Here is a 21,501-nt window from a genome sequence, read left to right on the forward strand (position 1 = left end):
ATTGAGGCCTCCCACCAAACACCAGTCCCAGCCAGCGAGCCCCGAGGGCGAGCTTCTTGGAAACAAACCCTCTAAGCCCAGCCATGTGGTCATGTGACTGCAACACCAGACACATAAACCACAGTCTGGTAAAGTCTTGAGCCAGAACCAGCCACAGCACTTCTGAGAATTCCTGGACCACAGAATCCAGGAGAGGTGTAAACAATACATTATTGCCGTTTTTAAGCCACTGTTTTGTGGTAATATTTAAAAACATAGTGGTGTTACTCCGTTGTGTTCAACTCTTTGCGACCCCATGGACTATAGTCCACCAGGCTCCTCTATCCGTGGGATTCTCCAGGCAAGGATAGTGGAGTGGGTTGCCATTCCCTTCTCCAGGGGATCTTCCTGACCCAGGTTCTAGACCCAGGTCTTCTGCATTGCAGGCCAATTCTTTACCATCTAAGCCACCAGGGAAGCCCTATTCAATCACTAATACAATTAGGAATTATTTTGTGACAGTGAATTTGACAACCTAAATCTAAAAATACCAATTCCTTAAAAACTACAAACAACCACATCTGATGCAAGAACGTTTGGATACCTAAGAACCTGCAATTTATTAAAGACATTAAATGTGTATTAAAATGTCCCCACAAAGAAACTTCAGGCTCTGATGACTTAACTACACTGATGAAGTCTCTCAAAGTTTTACAAATTATACCAATTCCACACACACTCTTTCAGAAAAAGAAGAGGAAAAAACACTTCCAGACTCACTTGAAAAGGTCAGTATAACTCAGATACCATATCCAGGACAGACAGTAAAAGAAAAGAAAGCCATAGACTAATATCCCTCATGAATGGAAATTAAAATATTATTAAGAAAATATTAAAATATTGAATCAGTTTATAAATAGAATAATGTATCATAACACATGGAATTTTTCTCAAGAATGCAAATTTGAATTAACATTCCAAACTCAATTAATAGAAAATGTTCTTGCATTAGATTTTGCACCATGAAATGAATAGACTAAAAACTACTGAATAGTGTACCTGAAAATGATGAACTTTAATAGTATGTAAATTATATCCCAATAATGCTACTATAAAAAGTTCAGTTAGTGTAAATCACCAAATTAACTGAAAAGGGAAAGAAAATTCATGTGATTATCATAAAAGATGAATAAAAAGTATTATTCAGTAAAAGTAATCTCATGAAAAAAAAACTCAGAAAACTACAATTAGAAGTTCAACTTAATAAAGAAAATCTATGAAAAGAAACTACAGGTAACATTGTACTTGATGGTAAATGCTTAACGCTATGTTTCTAAGAGCAAGAACAAGGCAAGAGTATCTACTCTCATCATATCTATTCATCATTGTACTAGAGACCACAGATAAGACAAGAAAAGAAACAAAAGGAAGAAGAAAGATTGTCTTTATTCAGAGTCAACATACGGTCTGTATAGAAAGCCCCTAAAAATCTACAAAAAAAAGCTACTACAATCAATGAGTTCAGCAATTTTTCAAAATAAAACGTTAATTCACAAATTAATATATTTTATCTATTTATATACTTATATATATTAGAAAAAAAAAAACACTGGGAATTGACATTGAAGTACAAAAGAAACACATTTCTAATAGCAGAGGCATTCACTTTCAGCCAAGATGGAATAACAGGAACCAGATTTGACCTTCTGCCTGAATTTTTTTTTTTTAAGGACAATATATGAAACAAAAGTTCTCAAGATGTTAGTCATCAGATAAAGAAGGACGAGGATTCCTGAGAGATGGAACAAAGGAGATGACAGTACAGTGACTCCGTCTTGCTGCCAAGAGAGAGTCTGCAGACTGTGGGGAGGAAGAGGGAGAACACAGAGATAGATGCAGAGGCTGGCGACTCCCTGAGTTAAGAGGATTGAGATAAGCATCTGGGAAAAGCAAGGCAGCCCCACTCGGCAGGGCTGTGTCCTGGAGAGGAGGAGATCGCAGAGAGTGAGCATGGGGTTTCTGCAGAGGGCTTCCCTGGACGCAGTAGACCCCTGGGCAGTGCATGCCTGTGAGGAAACCAGAAGCCAGGAAAGAACCACAGGAAGGATTAGAGGCTGCAGTTCCCCGCCCTCACCTGGGTCTAGGAGGTGCCAGTCCCTGCCCACCAGAGTGGAGAACCTCATGTTCCCCTGGGCTTTGGGTAGACACCCAGGGGCCTGGACCCAGCTACACCTTTAGTCTTCCTGCCCAACAATCTGGAAGTCAAGACTTCAACAGATCAAACTGTTTCCAAGTCATTTAATTGCCTCTCAGTACAAAGTTTAAGAACATTTAGAGAGATGCAAAAATATCCATGTAAATTTCACAGCACTTAAAAGTTAAAAAAAAAATTACCAGACATGCTGTAATGGACTACTATGTGGCTGTGACAGACGTAAGGTGAGGAAGACCTCATTGAGATAGTGTGGGATGATTTCCAGGATATACTCAAGTGAAAAATGCAAAGCCTGAAAAAATGGTCTCTAGTGTGTTAACACTTTATATAAGAAAGGGATAGAAGACAATATATTGGTATCTGATCATTTGTCTAATAATGATTCTCTATTCTCCTTTGTTCCCAAACAAGGCATTCAGGAGAGAGAAACTAGAAACTAAAGAGGTTGGTTACCTCCAGGGGTCTTAGGAAAAGGGTTGGGAAAAACAGGATGAGGGAATAAGGAAGCAGGCATGAAAAGTTTGGGGGGGGGTAGCGGTGGGCACGCACTTCCTTAATGTAACTTTCCATGTAACTGACTCTTAGAACCATACTACTATCCATATATCCTTCCCATAACCTCAAGTTTAAATTCTTTATTTAAAGCACACAGAACATGGGGGTAACTCAAAATGGAACACAAATACCAGCAAAGGAACCTAACAGGATGGCAAATAAACAATGACCACACTAAAAGGAATGGAAGGAGAAGAGCCATCCAAGGAGCTTTGGAAAACTGTATCTTCCTTGACTGGATATCGTAAGACTAAGGACAAAAACAACTGTAGAAATTGTGACCCAGTTAGTGAAAGTGTTTGGTTGTGTCTTTACATGGGGGTAAAATCTTAACCTTTCTTTAAAGTCTAGCAATTCTGAAACTACTTTCTGTTAATATTAGACTTGAACAAAAAAGTGAATAGACTGTAGACAATGGGAGGTAGGGTTTCTCAGTGTTAGAAAAAGAATTTATAAATTAGGAAAAAGGAAAGACGAAAATAAACACCATGGTATCATATTAGAACCAGAGCGGGCAGGAATGAATTCAAGAGTTTTCACCTTATCTATGTAGATATGTGTGTAAGTGTGGATTAGTATAGGCTTCCCTGCAGGAGACAACAAGACACAGGTTTGATCCCTGGGTTGAGAAGATCCCTTGGAGAAGGAAACGGCAACCCACTCCAGGGTTCTTGCCTGGAGAATTCCATGGAGAGAGGAGACTGGTGGGTCACAGTCCGTGGGGTTGCAAAGAGTCGGACACAACTGAGCGCGCACGCATGCCCACATGGGGATTAGTACACATGTATGAAGTAACAGCTCTGCCCTAGTGGAGAGCTGAGCAACGGTGCCCCAGTAACAGTGAGAACAGCTAACACTCAGATACTGACTCCAAGCACTGTATTAAAATGAAAGGAAGCAGGGCTCCTCAGAAAAGTGATTCATTTCACAGCTGGGCCATCACAAATATAAAATGAGCCAGAAACATCCCATGATGCCAGAAGGAATGGGAATGCTCAAAAAGTCAAGGGAGCCTTGGCAACAGAACACACCAGTTCCCCCAATGGAGCACTTCATGGCCCAGCTGGAAAAGTGTTAGCACCAGAACCTTAGCAACAAGACTGTACTTTAAGTCCGGAATAAACCCCCATGAGTCCAAACTGATGTAGATAAATAGTGGAATAAATATATACAGAGAGGAGAAGAGATAGTTCTTCTGCACAGCAATATTTAGATTATTAAATGTGGAAGAGAAGAATCAGGGGCATTAGGGAAATACCACAGAAATAAAGGATGCAGAACGATCTTGTAAACCTTAGCAGCTCCAAGTCTCAGTGTAATTTGCATACAATAAAATGCCCTGGGACTTCCCTGGTGGTCCAGCAGTGAAGACTGCGCCCTTCCACTGCAGGGGGCATGGGTTCCTTCCCTGGTTGGGGATCTAAGATCCTACATGCTACACAGAGTGGCCAAAAAAAAATCATCTTAAAAAAATAATAAACAGCAAAGTAAAATGACCTATTTGCATGTAAACAATCCAGTGGCTTTTGACAAATATATATTTATATTTAGCCATCATGAAAATCGTGATTTGGAATATTTCTATCACATGAAAAAGGTTCCACCTACCACTATGTAGTTAACCTCTCCCATCCATGGCCCAAGACATCCACTGTTTGCTTTCTTTCACTGTAAATTAGTGCTGCTTTTTCTAGGGTTTTATATCATATTATTCCAGAAGCTTTGTGACCAACACTGTAAAGTCAACCAACACACTCTAAAGAAAAACCACAAACACATGGAATCATCACATACAATTTCTAGGTCCCTACCTGGGCTTCATTTGGAGCTAGATTCTCCCTGGATGAGTCAAGGTCCAGAAAGAAAAATGTTCTCTGTGTCATGTTGTTTATCAGATGAAACTGAACATTGGAAATATTAGCTGCTACTAGCCCTAGGGTGGGAAGGACAGCAGAGGAGAGGCCGTAGCCAAGCTGGATTGAAACTGGATCCAGGGCTGGAGCTGCAGGAGAGGGTCAGGACCAGGCAGGAGATGATGTGAGAGCCCAGAGCTGGGCAACATTTTCCAGCTGCAACCTCTGTGCCTCCTGTGAGTTGATCACAGCCGGAAGCCGGAAGCAAGGAGCCTGGAAAGGCAGCTGGGCAGGATCAGCCCTGTGGGGAGGCCGGGGAAGGCCAGGAGGTGGACCTCAGGGCACACAGGCAAGTGAGCAGCCCACTCCCAGTGTGACCGAAGGGGAAATGAGCTGGTGTGGAAGGTATGAGGTTCTAAATTTTATACCTTGTTACAGGGAAGCGCCAATTCTGACTCCATGATGGATCTGTTTCTTTGACTTTAACCTTTGTTTTTCATTGCTTTTGTAATTATAATCATACAAAATGACCTGCCTAGGGTTCCCCCCTCTGCTTGGAGAGATTAACATATCCCCTCCATGAGGCTGGCCATTCCAGGAGATATTTGCAAGATAATGGTCTTTACTTCCTCAACTCCTCCCCTCTCCACCCCTGACTCTGTCCTATAAAAAGAACCTGGCATCCAGACCCCAACAAAATGGTTATTTTGAGGTATTAGTCTGCCATCTTCTAGGTCAGCCAGCTTTCTGAATAAAGTCATACTCCTTGCCTCAACACCTCATCTCTCGGTTAATTGGCCTGTCGTGGCAAGCAGACTGAGCTGGGACATGGCAATATCCTGACCTTCCTGATTAAGGTAAATGGGGAGGGATCCTTTGGTTTCAAAATACCTCCCCCAGGGTGTTTCATAACATGATAAGAAGCTGCCAAGAACTTACCTCAGAATCTGTGCCAGGTGAACGTGAAGTAATTTCTGGGCTTCAGATCTTACCTTGGTGGGTCATTCCATTTTGAGTAGAAAATGAAGTCAATCGTAAGTGAAAAAAAGGACAAGTATATAAACATCTGAGCATTCCTCTTGGTAACATTAAATAGAGCAGAGAGATGGATAGAAGCCTGGCCAAGGCGTTTATCTTTTAGAAATGCTGAAGTATCACTAAGCAAATAATAAGCCAGAAAAAGCAAACACTCGTTTTCCTGCCATTTCTGGGTGTGATCCTAATTCCTTCAGTTCAGCATATTTGTGAGCTGCCTTGCCCTCTTTGCTGCATTCTCCCAATTCCTGTGTCCTTGAGGGATGCAGGCTTTTCACTTGTGTGTTTTTCGTGCTTAATAAAGTCAGAGCTGACCCTGCTTGCGCTCTCCAGGGAGAAATCGCTTGGCTGTTGTTATTGATTCTGTTGCTAAGGCCCTAGAATTTGCTGATGCTCCCCTGTGGGAGTGGAGAAACATGTTCTTATAATTTTCCCATAAACCAGATGTTTTCTTTAACTCTTACATCTTTAAAATATGTTCTCTTGAGAAAAGAGAGGGAAAAAAAAGAAGGATTAGAACAAGTTTGGGATGCCAATTCTTATTTTCTCAGCACACCGCAAGCACACGCCCGGAAGAGCGGGCAGAGAATTCAGGCTGCAGGCGCTGCAGTGTGTGCTACGCCTCGGATAAAGGACACAGAGAACTGAAGGAAAGCATGTTGCTTTAGGGGGCTCCCCAGTGGTGCTAGTGGTAAAGAGCCCGCCTGCCAATGCAGGAGACATTAAGAGATGGGGGTTCAGTCCTTGGGTTGGGAAGATCCCCTGGAGGAGGGCATGGCAACCCATTCTAGTATCCTTGCCTGGAGAATCCCTGGACATGGGAGCCTGGCAGGCTACACTCCGTAGGGCCACAGAGTCGGACAAGCCTGAAGCAACTTAGCGTGCATGCACATGTTGCTTTAGTTAATTATATTTTTCCCACCTTCCAGTGATTCCGTTTTAAGTACCATTGCTGTATTAACACACCACACCAAACTTAGGTAAAACAACAACAATCTTATTTCACAGATGTGGGGGCCAAGATTTTGGGTAAGGTTTAGCCAGGGCAGTCACCTGGGCTCAGCCAGGATTGTCATATGTGATGTATACATGGAGTCTCTCCAGAGGGGCAGCTTCAAGGGAAGCTGGATTTCCATCATGGTGGCCTTCTCCCAGAATGAGTGTCCCAAAAGAACCAGGAGAATTCTGAGCAACATTTTATGATGGCCTGACTTCAGTAGTCTCAAAACCTCATTTCTGCCAGTGCAGTGATTCTCAAACCAGGGCCACGTTTGCCCCCAGGGAGCATGTGGCAGTGTCTGAATAGACTTCTGGGAGGCTCCTGGCACTAGTGCTTCCAGCCCAGGAATGCTGCTAAATATTGGGCAGCGCACAGGACAGTCCTCCACCCCACAGCAGAAAGACTCCTTGGTCCAGAACATCAATGATGTTGAGGTTAAGAGATCCAGACAACGGTACAGATGAACTTATTTGCAAAGCAGAAACAGAGACACAGACATGGATACAAAATGTGGGGAAGAAGGGGTGGGGGGGATGAATTGGGAGATTGGGACTGACATATATACACTATTGATACTGTGTATAAAGGAGAGAATGAATGAGAACTTACTGTATAAAACAGGGAAGCCCACCTCAGGGCTCTGTGGCAACCTAAATGGGAAGGAAATCCAAACAAGAGGGGATATGTGTATACATACAGCTGATTCACTTTGTGGCACAGCAGAAACTAACAGAACATTGTAAAGCAACCATACTCCGGTAAAAAATAATTAAACAAAAAAGAGCCAGCCCTAGCTGCCAGATTTAAGGAAGGGAATACGGATCCTGATCCTTGATGAGAATAGAGCAAAAAGGAAACTGTGGACAGTTTATCAAAAACTACCACAAAGCTGTTAATTTACATTTTTTTATAAATCAAATACCAAGTCTCCTGGTAATTCAATTCACGGGCGGTAAATTAGAGAAAATAAAAGCTGTAACAGTTTCAAAGCCAGGTTAAACATAAATGTAAATCCCTGGATCCAGTCACACGGTCAAGCAGGACAGCCAGCCCAAATATCAGATGTCCAATGTGATGTCCCCAAGCCATCCTGTGCTCCTAATTCTCATGTCTCCACTTCGTTTCAGGTATTCCAATGTTGTCCAGCTTTAGATGTACTATTTTTAGGTGTTACTGTGGTTATATTTAAACAATTTTCAGATCGACCGGCCTGAAATCTCTATCTGGAAGCTCCAGGGAGGAAAATAGTACCCCTGGGAGGCAGGGGGGATGCTCTGTGCCCAAAGGAGGCTTTGGCAGCCGGACCTCAGCAAGCCCAGGTGCTGTGGACAGTTTCTGCAGTCCGTCCACACTGACGGACAGCTGCAGTGAGGACAGAGTGTCCCGACGGGCCCCCGGCCCAGGGTGGCGTGTGGCAGCAGCCGCTGGAGGCGGCAGTGTCGATGAGAGAGTGGGTGGGGTTTATGTGGGGAAAGCGCTAATTGCTCCAACACGTTTCCTTTCACTCTTTTCTTTAAAATTTTCTTTTCAATGTTCCTTTATCTGCTCCAAGTCTTTCCTATTGTCCTCAGCACTTGCTTTCCTATCGCCTGTTATTCAGTTGATGAGAGGGTAATGATCTGGTTTCATTCCCACACTCATCAGCTGTTTCTGGAGCAGCTCCGATATTCCAGCTTCTGCACTGCATGTTAAAGAGTGTAGTAGCGACAGACAGACCCACACCCACTGTAGAAGCCCCTGGGGTCACCAGCTCCACGTGGCCTAGTGTTTTTATTACATATTCATACACATTATACATATCCATAAGCATATGATGACATGGGTTATAAACAATAGAACAACCATCAACGTGTTGAGTCTGGAAGCCTTCCTGGAGGAAGAGATATTGAAATGGAAAGCAAGCACCCAACACACACGTTTGGAGTGCAGCGAGGAGGAGGGTTTTCCCAGTCAAGGAAGCGGAGTGGATGCAGTCCCTTTCTCAGGTTCAACATTATTGTTGTTGTTTCTATTTGTTACTGGATTCCCTGCCTGCCTGTGTGCAGGTTTAAGATGTAGAGATAAATTCTTAAATCTTTGCACAAAAGCAGCAAATAATTTGGAACGAGCTGCTGGGTGTTAGCCCTATGGTGTTGTTCAGTCGCTAAGTCGTGTCCGACCCTTTGACCCCCTGGACTGCAGCACGCCAGGCTTCCCTGTCATTCACTACCTCCCAGAGTTTGCTCAAACTCATGTCCATTGAGTAGGTGATGCCATCCAACCACCGCGCCTCTGTCGCCCCCTCCTCCTGCCCTCAGCATCAGGGTCTTTATAGCTCTATAAATCTCTGTTTTTCTGCATGTGCTGTGCTGTGCTTAGTTGCTCAATAGTATCCTACTTTTTGCAATCCCATGGACTGTAGCCCGCCGGGCTCCTCTATCCTGGGGATTTTCCAAGCAAGAATACTGGAGAATTGCCATTTCCTCCTCCAGGGAATCTTCCCAACCCAGGATCAAACCCAGGTCTCCTGCATTGCAGGCAGATTCTTTACCATCTGAGCCACCAGAGATATGTATTATTTCCATCTTATATCCTTTTCACTTGTCCTGCACTATTTCTATAACCCAGGGAAAATTCATTTCATCCCTCTTTGTTTTCAGTGATGTTTTTGATCGGCGATCAGCCTGACGCTCGCAGACGATCTAACATGTGCCTTTGGCCACACTTCCCCAGGCAGATCCCAGGCCCTGAGCTCTCTGAGTTCTCCCTCGCTTCTAACCACTTCATGCGCGTATTCAGCAAAGTAGCCATGGAGCCACTCTGCCGTCCCTCTCAGGCTAATCTACTGAAGAACGCACTTGCTGGTAACGTGAACAATGGCGTGTTAGCTGTCTTCGCTTTTCAAAGGGTGCCTTTGTGAACAGCGCTTTGTTTCCGTCACTTCTATGCAGGATAACAGACTTACTCTTTGCCTCACTTAACAAAATCCTCCAAACTGCCTTGTTTCTAATTCCAGTTATATGGAGACAGCCCTCCAAACTGGAGGATATTCATGCTCTAGGGATCATGATAGGAGAAGGAAGGCTTAAAGTGAGAAGGAGAGATACAGTTTGACAAAAATCTAGGTTCCCAGAAAAGATCCTTTTTTTTTTTATAACCCGAGCAAGTACAGTGAGAACCAGTAAATGCGCAGGTAGAACCATGCTCTTTCTGTAACAGCTCAAGGCTTTTTAACAGTTATGTGGGCCCCCTGGTCCAGCCCTGGGCTATTCCCTACTACTTCCTTTCACACTTTCTCTCCATCACAGTCCCTGCTCTGAGTCCTAGCTCTCACCCATCCTTCACATCGTACTTCCACCCTCACTGTTATTTTTATCCTCCTGACTTCTGATCTTGTCTTTGCTCCTCTTTCTGTCCTTACCTCAGGCTTTCAACTTGATATATTATAACAACATCACAACTATAGGTTTGACTGAAGCACTATCAAATATATCACTCTCGATTCCAAAGCATGTGTTCTCAGAAGACTTCAGTTCAGTTCAGTCGCTCAGTCGTGTCCAACTATTTGCACGCCAGGCCTCCCTGTCCATCACCAACTCCAGGAGTTTACCCAAACTCATGCCCATCTAGTCGGTGATGCCATCCAGCCATCTCATCCTCTGTCGTCCCCTTCTCCTCCTGCCCTCAATCCTTCCCAGCATCAGAGTCAACTAATGAGTCAACTCTTCGCATGAGGTGGCCAAAGTATTGGAGTTTCAGCTTCAACATCAGTCCTTCCAATGAACACTCAGGACTGATCTCCTTTAGGATGGACTGGTTGGATCTCCTTGCAGTCCAAGAACTCTCAAGAGTCTTCTCCAACAGCACAGTTCAAAAGCATCAGTTCTTTGGTGCTCAGCTTTCTTTATAGTCCAACTCTCACATCCATACATGACTACTGGAAAAACCATAGCCTTCACTAGGCAAACCTTTGTTGGCAAAGTAATGTCTCTGCTTTTCAATATGCTATCTAGGTTGGTCATAACTTTCCTTCCAAGGAGTAAGCGTCTTTTAATTTCATGGCTGCAATCACCATCTGCAGTGATTTTGGAGCCCAAAAAAATAAAGTCTGACACTGTTTCCACTGTTTCCCCATCTATTTGCCATGAAGTGATGGGACCAGATGCCATGATCTTAGTTTTCTGAATGTTGGGCTTTAAGCCAACTTTTTCACTCTCTTCTTTCACTTTCATCAAGAGGCTTTTTAGTTCCTCTTTACTTTCTGCCATAAGGGCGGTGTCATCTGCATATCTGAGGTTATTGATATTTCTCCCGGCAATCTTGATTCCAGATTGTGCTTCCTCCAGCCCAGGGTTTCTCATGATGTACTCTGCATATAAGTTAAATAAGTGGGGAGACAATATACAGTCTTGACGTACTCCTTTTCCTATTTGGAACCAGTCTGTTGTTCCATGTCCAGTTGTAACTGTTGCTTCCTGACCTGCATACAGGTTTCTCAAGAGACAGGTCAGGTGACCTGGTAGTCCCATCTCTTGAAGAATTTTCTGCAGTTTATTGTGATCCACACAGTCAAAGGCTTCGGTATAGTCAATAAAGCACAAATAGATGTTTTTCTGGAACTCTGCTTGAACATCTGGAAGTTGACGGTTTATGTATTGTTGAAGCCTGGCTTGGAGAATTTTGAGCATTCAGGTATGACCTAAATCAAATCCCTTATGATTATACAGTGGAAGTGACAAATAGATTTAAGGGACTAGATCTGATAGACAGAGTGCCTGATGAACTATGGATGGAGGTTCATGACATTGTACAGGAGACAGGCATCAAGACCATCCCCATGGAAAAGAAACACAAAAAAGCAAAATGGCTATCTGAGGAGTCCTTACAAATGGCTGTGAAAAGAAGAGAAGCAAAAATCAATGGAGAAAAGGAAAGATATACCCATTTGAATGCAGAGTTCCAAAGAACAGCAAGGAGAGATAAGAAAGCCTTCCTCAGTGATCACTGCAAAGAAATGGAGGAAAACAACAGAATGGGAAAGACTAGAGATCTCTTCAAGAAAATTAGAGATACCAAGGGAACATTTCATGTAAAGATGGGCTCAATAAAGGACAGAAATGGTATGGACCTAACAGAAGCAGAAGATATTAAGAACAGGTGGTAAGAATACATAGAACTGTACAAAAAAGATCTTCATGACTCAGATAATCACAATGGTGTGATCACTCACCTAGAGCCAGACATCCTGGAATGTGAAGTTAAGTGGGCCTTAGGAAGCATCACTACGAACAAAGCTAGTGGAGGTGATGGAATTCCAGTTGAGCTATTTCAAATCCTAAAAGATGATGCTGTGAAAGTGTTGCACTCAACATGCCAGCAAATTTGGAAAACTCAGCAGTGGCCACAGGACTGGAAAAGGTCAGTTTTCATTCCAATCCCAAAGGAAGACAATGCCAAAGAAAGCTCAAACTACCGCACAATTGCACTCATTTCACACGCTAGGAAAGTAATGCTCAAAATTCTCCAAGCCAGGCTTAAACAATACGTGAACCGTCAACTTCCAGATGTTCAAGCTGGTTTTAGAAAAGGCAGAGGAACCAGATATCAAATTGCCAACATCTGCTGGATCATTGAAAAAGCAAGAGAGTTCCAGAGAAACATCTGTTTCTGCTTTATTGACTATGTCAAAGCCTTTGACTGTGTGGATCACCAAAAACTGTGGAAAATTCTTCAACAGATGGGAATACTAGACCACCTGACCTTCCTCTTGAGAAATCTGTATGCAGGTCAGGAAGTAACAGTTACAACTGGACATGGAACAACAGACTGGTTCCAAATAGGAAAAAGAGTATGTCAAGGCTATATATTTTCACCCTGCTTATTTAACTTATATGCAGAGTACATCATGAGAAAAGCTGGGCTGGAGGAAGCACAATCTGGAATCAAGATTACCGGGAGAAATATCAGTAACCTCAGATATGCAGATGACACCACCCTTATGGCAGAAAGTGAAGAACTAAAGAGCCTCTTGATGAAAGTGAAAAAGTTGGCTTAAAGCCCAACATTCAGAAAACTAAGATCATGGCATCTGGTCCCATCACTTCATGGCAAATAGATGGGGAAACAGTGGAAACAGTGGCTGACTTTATTTTGGGGGGCTCCAAAATCACTGCAGATGGTGATTGCAGCCATGAAATTAAAAGACACTTACTCCTTGGAAGAAAAGTTATGACCAACCTAGACAGCATATTGAAAAGCAGAGACATTACTTTGCCAACAAAGGTTTGCCTAGTGAAGGCTATGGTTTTTCCAGTAGTCATGTATGGATGTGAGAGTTGGACTATAAAGAAAGCTGAATGCAGAAGAATTGAAGCTTTTGAACTGTGGTGTTGGAGAAGACTCTTGAGAGTCCCTTGACTGAAAGAAGATCTAATCAGTCCATCCTAAGGCAATCAGTCCTGAATATTCATTGGAAGGACTGATGTTGAAGTTGAAACTCCAGTACTTTGGCCACCTGATGGGAAGAGCTGACTCATTTGAAAAGACCCTGATGCTGGGAAAGATTGAGGGCAGGAGGAGAAGGGGACGACAGAGGACGAGATGGTTGGATGGCATGACCGACTCAATGGACATGAGTTTGAGTAAACGATGGACAGGGAGGCCTAGCGTGCTAGAATCCATGGGGTCACAGACAGTCGGACACAACTGAGCAACTGAACTGAACTGAACTGATAATCATTATTGGTAGTACTGTATAAACAATAATGAATTATAATAAAGTGCTTTTTAAATTATCTTATATTTCTTTAATGTTCCCATAGTGGTTATTATTACATACCATCTACAGGGTGTACAGTAGAAACAAGTAGCTTGACTTGATATGTTCACAGAGAGTTAGTGAGGGCATTTCAAACTGAGACAACAACCTGTGATGGTGATACAAATTGTTGCCATCAAGATTTTACCTCAAATGGAAACTATCTCATTATTTAACAACTGTCTTTTATGTAGGCATTTCACAAATATTTCACTGAAATGAGAAATGAGGGAATCATTATTTAGTAAAAAATTAAAATTCAGTTGTCCATCTTCATAACTATAAACCTTCCCCTAAACCAGTGAGTCTCAAGCGTCAGTTCACATCAGGATAACCTAAGAGCGCCAGAACCTGCCCCACAGGTGTGTCATGAGGCAAGAGTCTGCATTTTTAGCAAGAAACTCCCATGTCATTGTTACTGTAGAGCTGCCTGCACCTCAAACTTCATGATTATTCTGAATAGGAAAGATAAGAAAAAAAAAAAAAATCAGTTTTTAAAAAAATTGAGATGTAATTGCATGCATGCTAAGTTGCTTCAGTCACGTCCAATTCTTTGTGGCCCGGTGGACTGTAGTCCGCCAGGATCATGTGTCCACGGGATTCTCCAGGTAAGAATACTGGAGTGGTTTGCCACGCCCTCCTCCTGACCCGGGGATTGAGCCCACATCCCTTCCATCTTCTGCATCGGCAGGCAGTTCTTAATTCTAGTGCCACTTGGGAAGCCCTAATTGACATGTAACATTATATTAGTTTCAGGTATAGAACACAATGATTCCATAGTTTTATATAAATATATATCATGAAATGATCACCACAAGTCTGATTAACATCCATCATCATCCATGGTTATGAAATGTTTTCCTGTGGTGAGAATGTTTAAGATCTACTCTCTCAGCAACTTTCAAATACATGCAATAGCTTTATTACCTAGAGTCACCGCGCTGTGCATTACATCCAATGACTTATTTATTTTACAACTGGAAGCTTGCATCTTTTAACCCCCTTCATCCATTTTGCTCAATCCCCACGTCCACCTCTGGCAACCAGCCATCTATTCTCTGTATATATGCAGTTTTTAAAAAGTTTTGATCATTAAGTTTTGCAGTTGAGCTATCATATTAATTGCTTAAGTCTTGCCATTTTGCTCTTGTCCATGTAAACAAGCTAAAGGGTTGGCCTATTGCAGAAAGAGGTTTTTTGTTGCTTTCCCATTTCCTTAGTTAAACAAGTCAGTCTGGTTAAACAACAAACAAATGTGTTGCTCTGACCTCCCTGGACTTGTTCTGTATCTGGGTCATAGGGCAGAAGCAAAGTCCCTGTCACAAACAATAGCCTCAGACTCCAAACCCAGAACCAGGTTATCATCCGTAACCCAGCACCATTTTCCATCATTGGCTTCTCTGTGTAAGAACCTGAAAAACACAGTCTCCACAAATTCAGAGAAAATTTTTATGCTTGGGCAGCAAATAAATTCAAGGAGAAAAAATGAGTACGTCGTTACTCTGTGTCCAGAGCCCATCTTTCAACAGTTAATTCATTTGTTAGACACTTTATGATAATACATTCCCTGGAGGCTACCAGATACACTTCCAATACCTGGGCCAGGTCAGTGACCTCGGGGGTTGTCTGGAGCTTTACTTAAAAAGCAGGAACCAAGCAGAAGCAGAGATGAATTTAGGAAGAAATTAATCATATTATTCTTTGGTGTCTCAGTCAAAAAGATGCTTTAAAATCTGACAAGAGGCAGAGAGCACACCTGGGAGAATGTGGGGAGATGACCTCATCTGGGATCTCCTGGGGCAGTCAGGTCCCCTGAGTCATGTTCCAAAGAGCCACGACCTCATAGAGCAAACAGGCTGAAACAAAGACACAGGCCATCTCCTGTAGCCTGAGGGCTTGTTTAGCACTGACTGAAGGAAGATTGTAAGAGCGACTGAGATGCAATCCATATACAGGCGCGTCCCTACATGTTGACTCAATTACAGATGGAATTAGGTACTTGCTGGTTGATGTCTTATCATCTGAGTGTCCTTGGTATTATTTGAGTGGTCGGCACAGCCAGGCCTAGAGCTAAGCCACATTCTCCGGATATTTACCTGTCAGAGCTGTAGCAGGAGTTAAATTTTAATACCGTGCAAGCACCTTAGTCATTGGAATGCTCTCACAATTTTTGTTCTTTTGTCCTTTGGAAAGCAAATCATCTGCTGTGAATCTAAGACTGTCTTAAGGGACAGGACGTAACACAGAGACCACCTTAGGGAAGTAAAGCAAATGGTTTGACCAGCGTGGTGGACAGAAGACTGGCCTCCCAAAGATGTCATGTTCTAGTCTCCAAAACTGTGAATAGGACTTTATCTATGTGATTAAGTTAAAAACAAAACATGTGAGATTATCCTGCATGATTCAGGTGGGGCTAATGTAACCACGTGGGTCCTAATAAGAGGATAAAGGTCATAGAAAAGACATGTAATGCCTGAGGTAGGGCTTAGAATGATGAGCTGTTGAAGATAAAGGATCACAAGCCAAGGAATAGAGGATGCCTCTAGAAGCTAGAAAAAGCAAGGAAACAGAGTCTTCCCAAGAGATCCAAAAGGGATGCACCCCTGCTGACACCTTGATTTTAGGGCCAGAGGACCTATTTTGAACTTCTTACCTCCTGAACCATTAGACAATAAATTACATAGTTTTAAGCCATTATGTTTATGGGAATCTGTTACAGCAGCAACAGGAAATTAACACAGCCAATGTGCCTTCAACTGAGAAACACGTGGTGTGGTATGAAACACGTGGTGTGGGATGTCATTGCTCCTAAGACAGATGCTGTTTTGGTTAATGAGTCTTAGAAAGAATCACTGTGCTGCAGGTGAGGTTAACTGCGGTGAGCTTGTAGAGAGAGAGGAGGTAAACCCAGCAGTGGGTAAGCAAACAGAGGAAGAGTTATGAACATGCAACAACCAACAGGACAAGAAAGAGCCAAGAAGGACAAAAAGTAGGTTAGACAAATGTTTATTATAAGCATTACTGGTTAGAAGTTCTCAGACTATCCCAACATGATAAGCTGAGGGTAGAGAAAATGTGGCTGCTGTCACAGAGCTAGTAACTGGCAACCAGAATTTGCACCAGGAAGTCCGTCTTCAGAGCCCGTGCTCTCAGCCTCCCTGCTCTACAGCCTCCTGTGTGCCTGCGACATGATCTGTAATCAGATGGGCAAGTTCTTCCAACATGTCACAGACTAAAGAACTCTGCGGGGGACCTCTGATGGCACGGGAGTGCTTTAGCCAAAGCGGGTAAACGTGGGAGGAGAAACAAGAAAGGCGAGGCAAGAGCAGGAGTGGACCCAAGGAATGCCATCAGTCCGTCAGAGGCCACAGGCAGTCCGATGAGAGAGCTCAGATGAATCAGATGGCAGAGATCAAGACAGTGCAGAGAGTCTGGGCGGCAGGGAGGTGGGGGGCTCAGAAGAGCAGGAGCACAACTGGGGGGAAGGATGCTTGAAGCCCAGGCCAACCTCTGCCTCAAACAGGATTATCAAGGCAGCCCCTGGGATTGACCCAGGGGCCAGTAACTCTAGCATCTCGGAAATCCCTTTGAGCGGACCCTGGGAATACAGGAAACTCAATAGATATGCAGCATTCAACTGTGCATCAAAAGTAATGTCCGAGAATATTTATAGAAACTATTTATAACAGCTCTACCCTGGAAACTACCCAAATGCCCATTAATATCAGGATCTATAAATAAATTATAGCACTTTCACACAATGAAATACTACTCACCAAAGTAAATAGAAGACTTCCAACTACACTTGAAAATATGGTTGAATCTTATAAACATAATGATACATGAGGGAAACAAGACATAAAAAGTACCTACTTTATGATTCCACATATGAAGCTCAAAAACAAGCATAAACCATCCAAAGTGTTCAAAGGCATGACAGCTGTTACCCTGGAAGGGGTGGGGGGCGTGTCTGGAGGGGAACACAGAGAGAACTTCTGAAGTACAAATAACCTGTCTTTTAATCAGGGTAGTGGTTACATGGGTGTGTTCAAGGATTCTACACTTACGTGTGCACTTTTCTGAATAATAATAATGTTAATAAAAATAGGAAAAAGGTAGAAATATAGATGGATCTCTGGGTGACAGGAAGTGTTAAAAATTATATTTGAATCCAAACCCAGAATTAAACTGGGCTCAGCATCTGTAATTGGCTGTTGGACAAAAATCCGATAGCTACTTGAGAAGACTCAAGACCCCACACTGTTGCCAGCTGAGCTGTATTTAATGTCACTTGGCCTGCACACAGTCACTCACTGTGTCAGGGATAAATCCTTGGTGCTTGCTGTTAATAATTACTAGCCACAGTTCAATTGACTTACCTTACTTCTCACACTGATTACATATGTCTTCTGATGAATAGTTCATTCACATCGGTAGATGGTTCCAAATCATCCACATCATAAATATGCATCCATGTCGATGGTAAAAGAGATGGCAGTTTCACAGCTCTGTGGAATAAGCCAGGTTCTGTGTTCAACCATCCACTGGCTCAGATAAACTTTCTGTCATCTAGATACACACAATATCATCCAGATCCATTTCCTCTCTTTTTTGAATATTCACTAGCTCCCTGCTGATGAGCACTGAATTTTGATTTGTGCTCAAAATCACTTTGTCTAAGAAAATTTCCTTTAACAAGATGTTACCAAGGTAATCAAGTCAACAGTTTGTTTGTTTTGCTTTTAAATAATGGGAATTATAAGCACAAAATCAACAGGGCAGGATGGGTGAAGACAATGGGGATGGTTCAGGATGGGTCTAAGCTGATACTGTTACAGGCAGTTGTAAGTTTTTGCAGCGTTTATACATAAAAGCAGAAAGCCAAAAATATGAATTGTCTAATTTTTAAATTTTGTCAACGAGTCTTAAAAATTTCGTTTAGTACAAGCCAAGCAAACTGAAGCTGAAGCTCCAATACTTTGGCCACCTGATGTGAAGAGCTGACTCTCTAGAAAAGACCCTGATGCTGGGAAAGATTGAAGGCAGGAGGGGAAGCGGGTAAAAGAGGAACAAATGGTTGGATGGCATCATTGACTCAATGGACATGAATATAAGCAAACTCTGGGAGTTAGTGAAGGACAGCCCAGCGTGCTGCAGTCCACGGGGTCACAAAGAGTGGGACACATCTTAGCAATTGAACAACAACACTGAACAAGCAAACTGTATCTATGGGTTGGGATTCAGCTCGGCATGGCTAGTGTGGGCTTCCACAAGTATAATTTTATTCACTCTGCAAAAATGCCCTACAATGGGGGCATCCTACAGACAAGGCTCACAGAGGTAAACTGTTTGGGTCAAGGTCACACAGCTACGGAAAGGCCAAGTCAGGGCAACACTCAAGTCTAATCATCCAGATTACTCTTCCATTCCCCAATAAAAGGGTTCCTGATGGCTCAGACAGTAAAGAATCTGCCTGCAATGCAGGAGACACAAGTTTGATCCATGGGTCAGATACCCTGGAGAAGGGAATGGCAACCCATTCCAGTATTCTTGCTTGGAGAATCCCATGGACAGAGAAGCTTGGTGGGCTACAGCCCATGAGGTTGCAGAGTTGGACACGACTGAGCGACTAACACACACACATACACACACACACAAACTTTCCACCTGCTTATCCTGAGTGTGGTTTTCCAGAGAGAAGTCTTAAAATGACCTCAATCAGGTCATCCAAGTGTATACCCATTTTACCTGAAAACCTTTCCTCTTTGACAAATGAAGAAATATTTTTAAAAAATTATTTGGAGAACCAAAAGTACAGAATTGCTAGGAAATGCCTCTTGCTTTGTTTGTAATATCCCAAACAGACATTAAATACGTCTTGTCTTTGAAGAAAAGTAAAACCATCTGTAAATAGTATGAAATGCGATTGATGAATTACATGTGAGGAGAAAAGATGGCCTATTTATTTATTTTGTTTGTTTGTTTGTTTTGGTTTTCTCTAATATAGAAGGGTGTAAGCCACATCTAGGCTTTATTTTAAATTATTTTAAAGTTTATTTTAAATTATCTTTTTAGCTTTTGTTTTCTCTAACATAAAAGGGTATAAGCCAAAATTAAGGGGTTCCAATCCTTTCAGTTTGCAGGGCTGGGGCCAGGCCTTGATCATCTCTAAAAATCACAAGATTCCTTTGAAATGAGATGCTTGTTTGCTTCACACCTCGGTATGGCGTTAGCTATTTTAGTTAGAAATTTGCATCTGGTAGGCTCTTTGGTTAATGTATATGGGAAAGGGGATGTATGCTAACATCATCCTTCATATGTTCACTGTTCAGCAAGCTATGTGGGAATGTGCTGAATGCAAATTCATTTCAACCTGCTAAAACCACTGAAATATTGCTGTTTCCTCCTTTTGCTTTTACTGCTTAGTCTTTTCAACTTTTCACATGCATTTGCATAAAGATCTTACCACATATACCATCTTCTTTCCCAAGACAGTGACTCAGACCTTGACACTAAACCAAGAAAGTTAATTTTGTTCCCCTCATACTGTTGATCACATGAACTGGCTTAAACTTGAACACAAAAATGTTCACTGTAAGTATGGCTTCACCTTTTACTCTAGACACTACAGTTTCATGGGCAGAGAATATCAGGTACTTAATCTTAAAAAATAAAATACTAAGGCCCTAAAAGGAGCTTCTACTTGGTTAGTGTTTTTCCCTGGAGGAAATCAGCCAATTTATTTACCAGTTCTAAGATCATTACTACCTTGGGAGCTGAAGAAGAAAAAAGAAAGAAATGTATATGTTATTTACATATAGTTTAATATTTAGTAATGTACATTATTACATATAGCGATTCTTATATTTTAGTGATTTATATTATATATGTTAACATATATGTATATATACATATTAATGTAACATTCTATCTTAGATGGCTTACAATCTATTAAACAGTTGAAATAAAGAAAGTATAAGACTATTTCAAATGCAAATATATCTTGCTTGTGTTTTTATTTAAAATAGCCCATGATAATATTAACACACCCTTACACAGCTTTGGACACTAAATAAATATAAAGCAGGCGGTACTGTCAGATTATTTAGAGAATGTGTTACATGTCTATTTCACGTAGTTTTTAACCTTGTATAGGTTAATTAAAAAAAAAAAAACCAAACAGTGGACTAGGGAATGTTTCTACTTAAGGGCAAATTGCAAAAAAATTTCTTTCGTTGATAAAAGTAGTATAGAATAACCACAGAATCAAAGGCTATTTTAAAGAGCTTCTGTCTTTATCTTTAGCCAATACTGAATTTTGTTGTTTTTCAAATGATTGTTACACACAAAGCCAAACGCTAAGCCAGGCTCCTGGGAGAATTAAAATTGTAAACGGTAGTCCCCACCCGAATGAAATCCCTCATCCAAACGGATGACATAAAAGTAAAATCTAAGTGGATGCCTGGTGGTGAGGAGAGCTGGGAGCCAAGTGCTGGTCTGTGCAATGCAGTTTAGACCCCCTGCCGTGGGGGAGCTGCTCTCAAATCCTGTCTCAGCAGCACATGCCGTGGGGAAACAGCTGCAAACATCAATCATGAAAATATCCACACACCAACTACATGTCAGAGTTTCAAGACAAACTACATTGATGCCTCTAGGTTCTACTGTTCTTGGCTTTTGCCCCAAACGCAAAGCCCTCTTCCAATGCTGTGTCCTTACCGACCCTCTCTGGGCACTTGACGACTCTAATTTTTCTGCTCACACCTCTGCTAGTGCTTCTTTTCTTCCTCTTCCTGATTAGAGCTGTTCTTGACATATTCTGGCCATTAACTGTCATTATTTTTGCAAACATCACCCAGCGTGTCATCTGTCAGCTTTGTTTACAGTGTCCTTCCTTGAACACAAGCTTTCAGTTTTGAAAGTCAAATTCGCTGATGTTTCCATGTTGGTTTGTGATAGAGGGAGAAGAGCTTATTTACAAAACTCTTTCTCCCTAAAGTGTCACAAAGACCTTCCTCAGAAGAACCCTTGCTATTTACTCTTTATTTTTCAAATCAACTGGGCCTGA

The 21,501-nt window shown here is 42.2% G+C and overlaps 1 protein-coding gene and 1 long non-coding RNA gene across 2 annotated transcripts in view; one reads left to right on the top strand and one right to left on the bottom strand.

Moving 5' to 3' along the window:
• The first annotated feature begins 4,756 nt into the window (after window positions 1-4,756).
• On the top strand, window positions 4,757-13,417 carry LOC145520538 (uncharacterized). Its single transcript, XR_014064557.1, has 2 exons — window positions 4,757-10,220; window positions 13,253-13,417. It is a non-coding gene; the product is annotated as an uncharacterized LOC145520538 (long non-coding RNA).
• Window positions 13,418-16,136: 2,719 nt separating this feature from the next.
• LOC145520507 (uncharacterized) overlaps window positions 16,137-21,501 on the bottom strand; it is a 143,036-nt gene continuing 137,671 nt past the window's right edge. Inside the window, exon 4 of the mRNA XM_081527047.1 lies at window positions 16,137-17,941. Coding sequence (XP_081383173.1) covers window positions 17,830-17,941 — 112 coding nt within the window. The 3' untranslated portion in view covers window positions 16,137-17,829. The remainder of the gene's footprint in view (window positions 17,942-21,501) is intronic.

This window comes from Giraffa tippelskirchi, chromosome 9 (genome assembly GCF_054371585.1).
Source record: "Giraffa tippelskirchi isolate mGirTip1 chromosome 9, T2T-mGirTip1v1.2.pri, whole genome shotgun sequence".
NCBI classification, from domain to species: domain Eukaryota; kingdom Metazoa; phylum Chordata; class Mammalia; order Artiodactyla; family Giraffidae; genus Giraffa; species Giraffa tippelskirchi.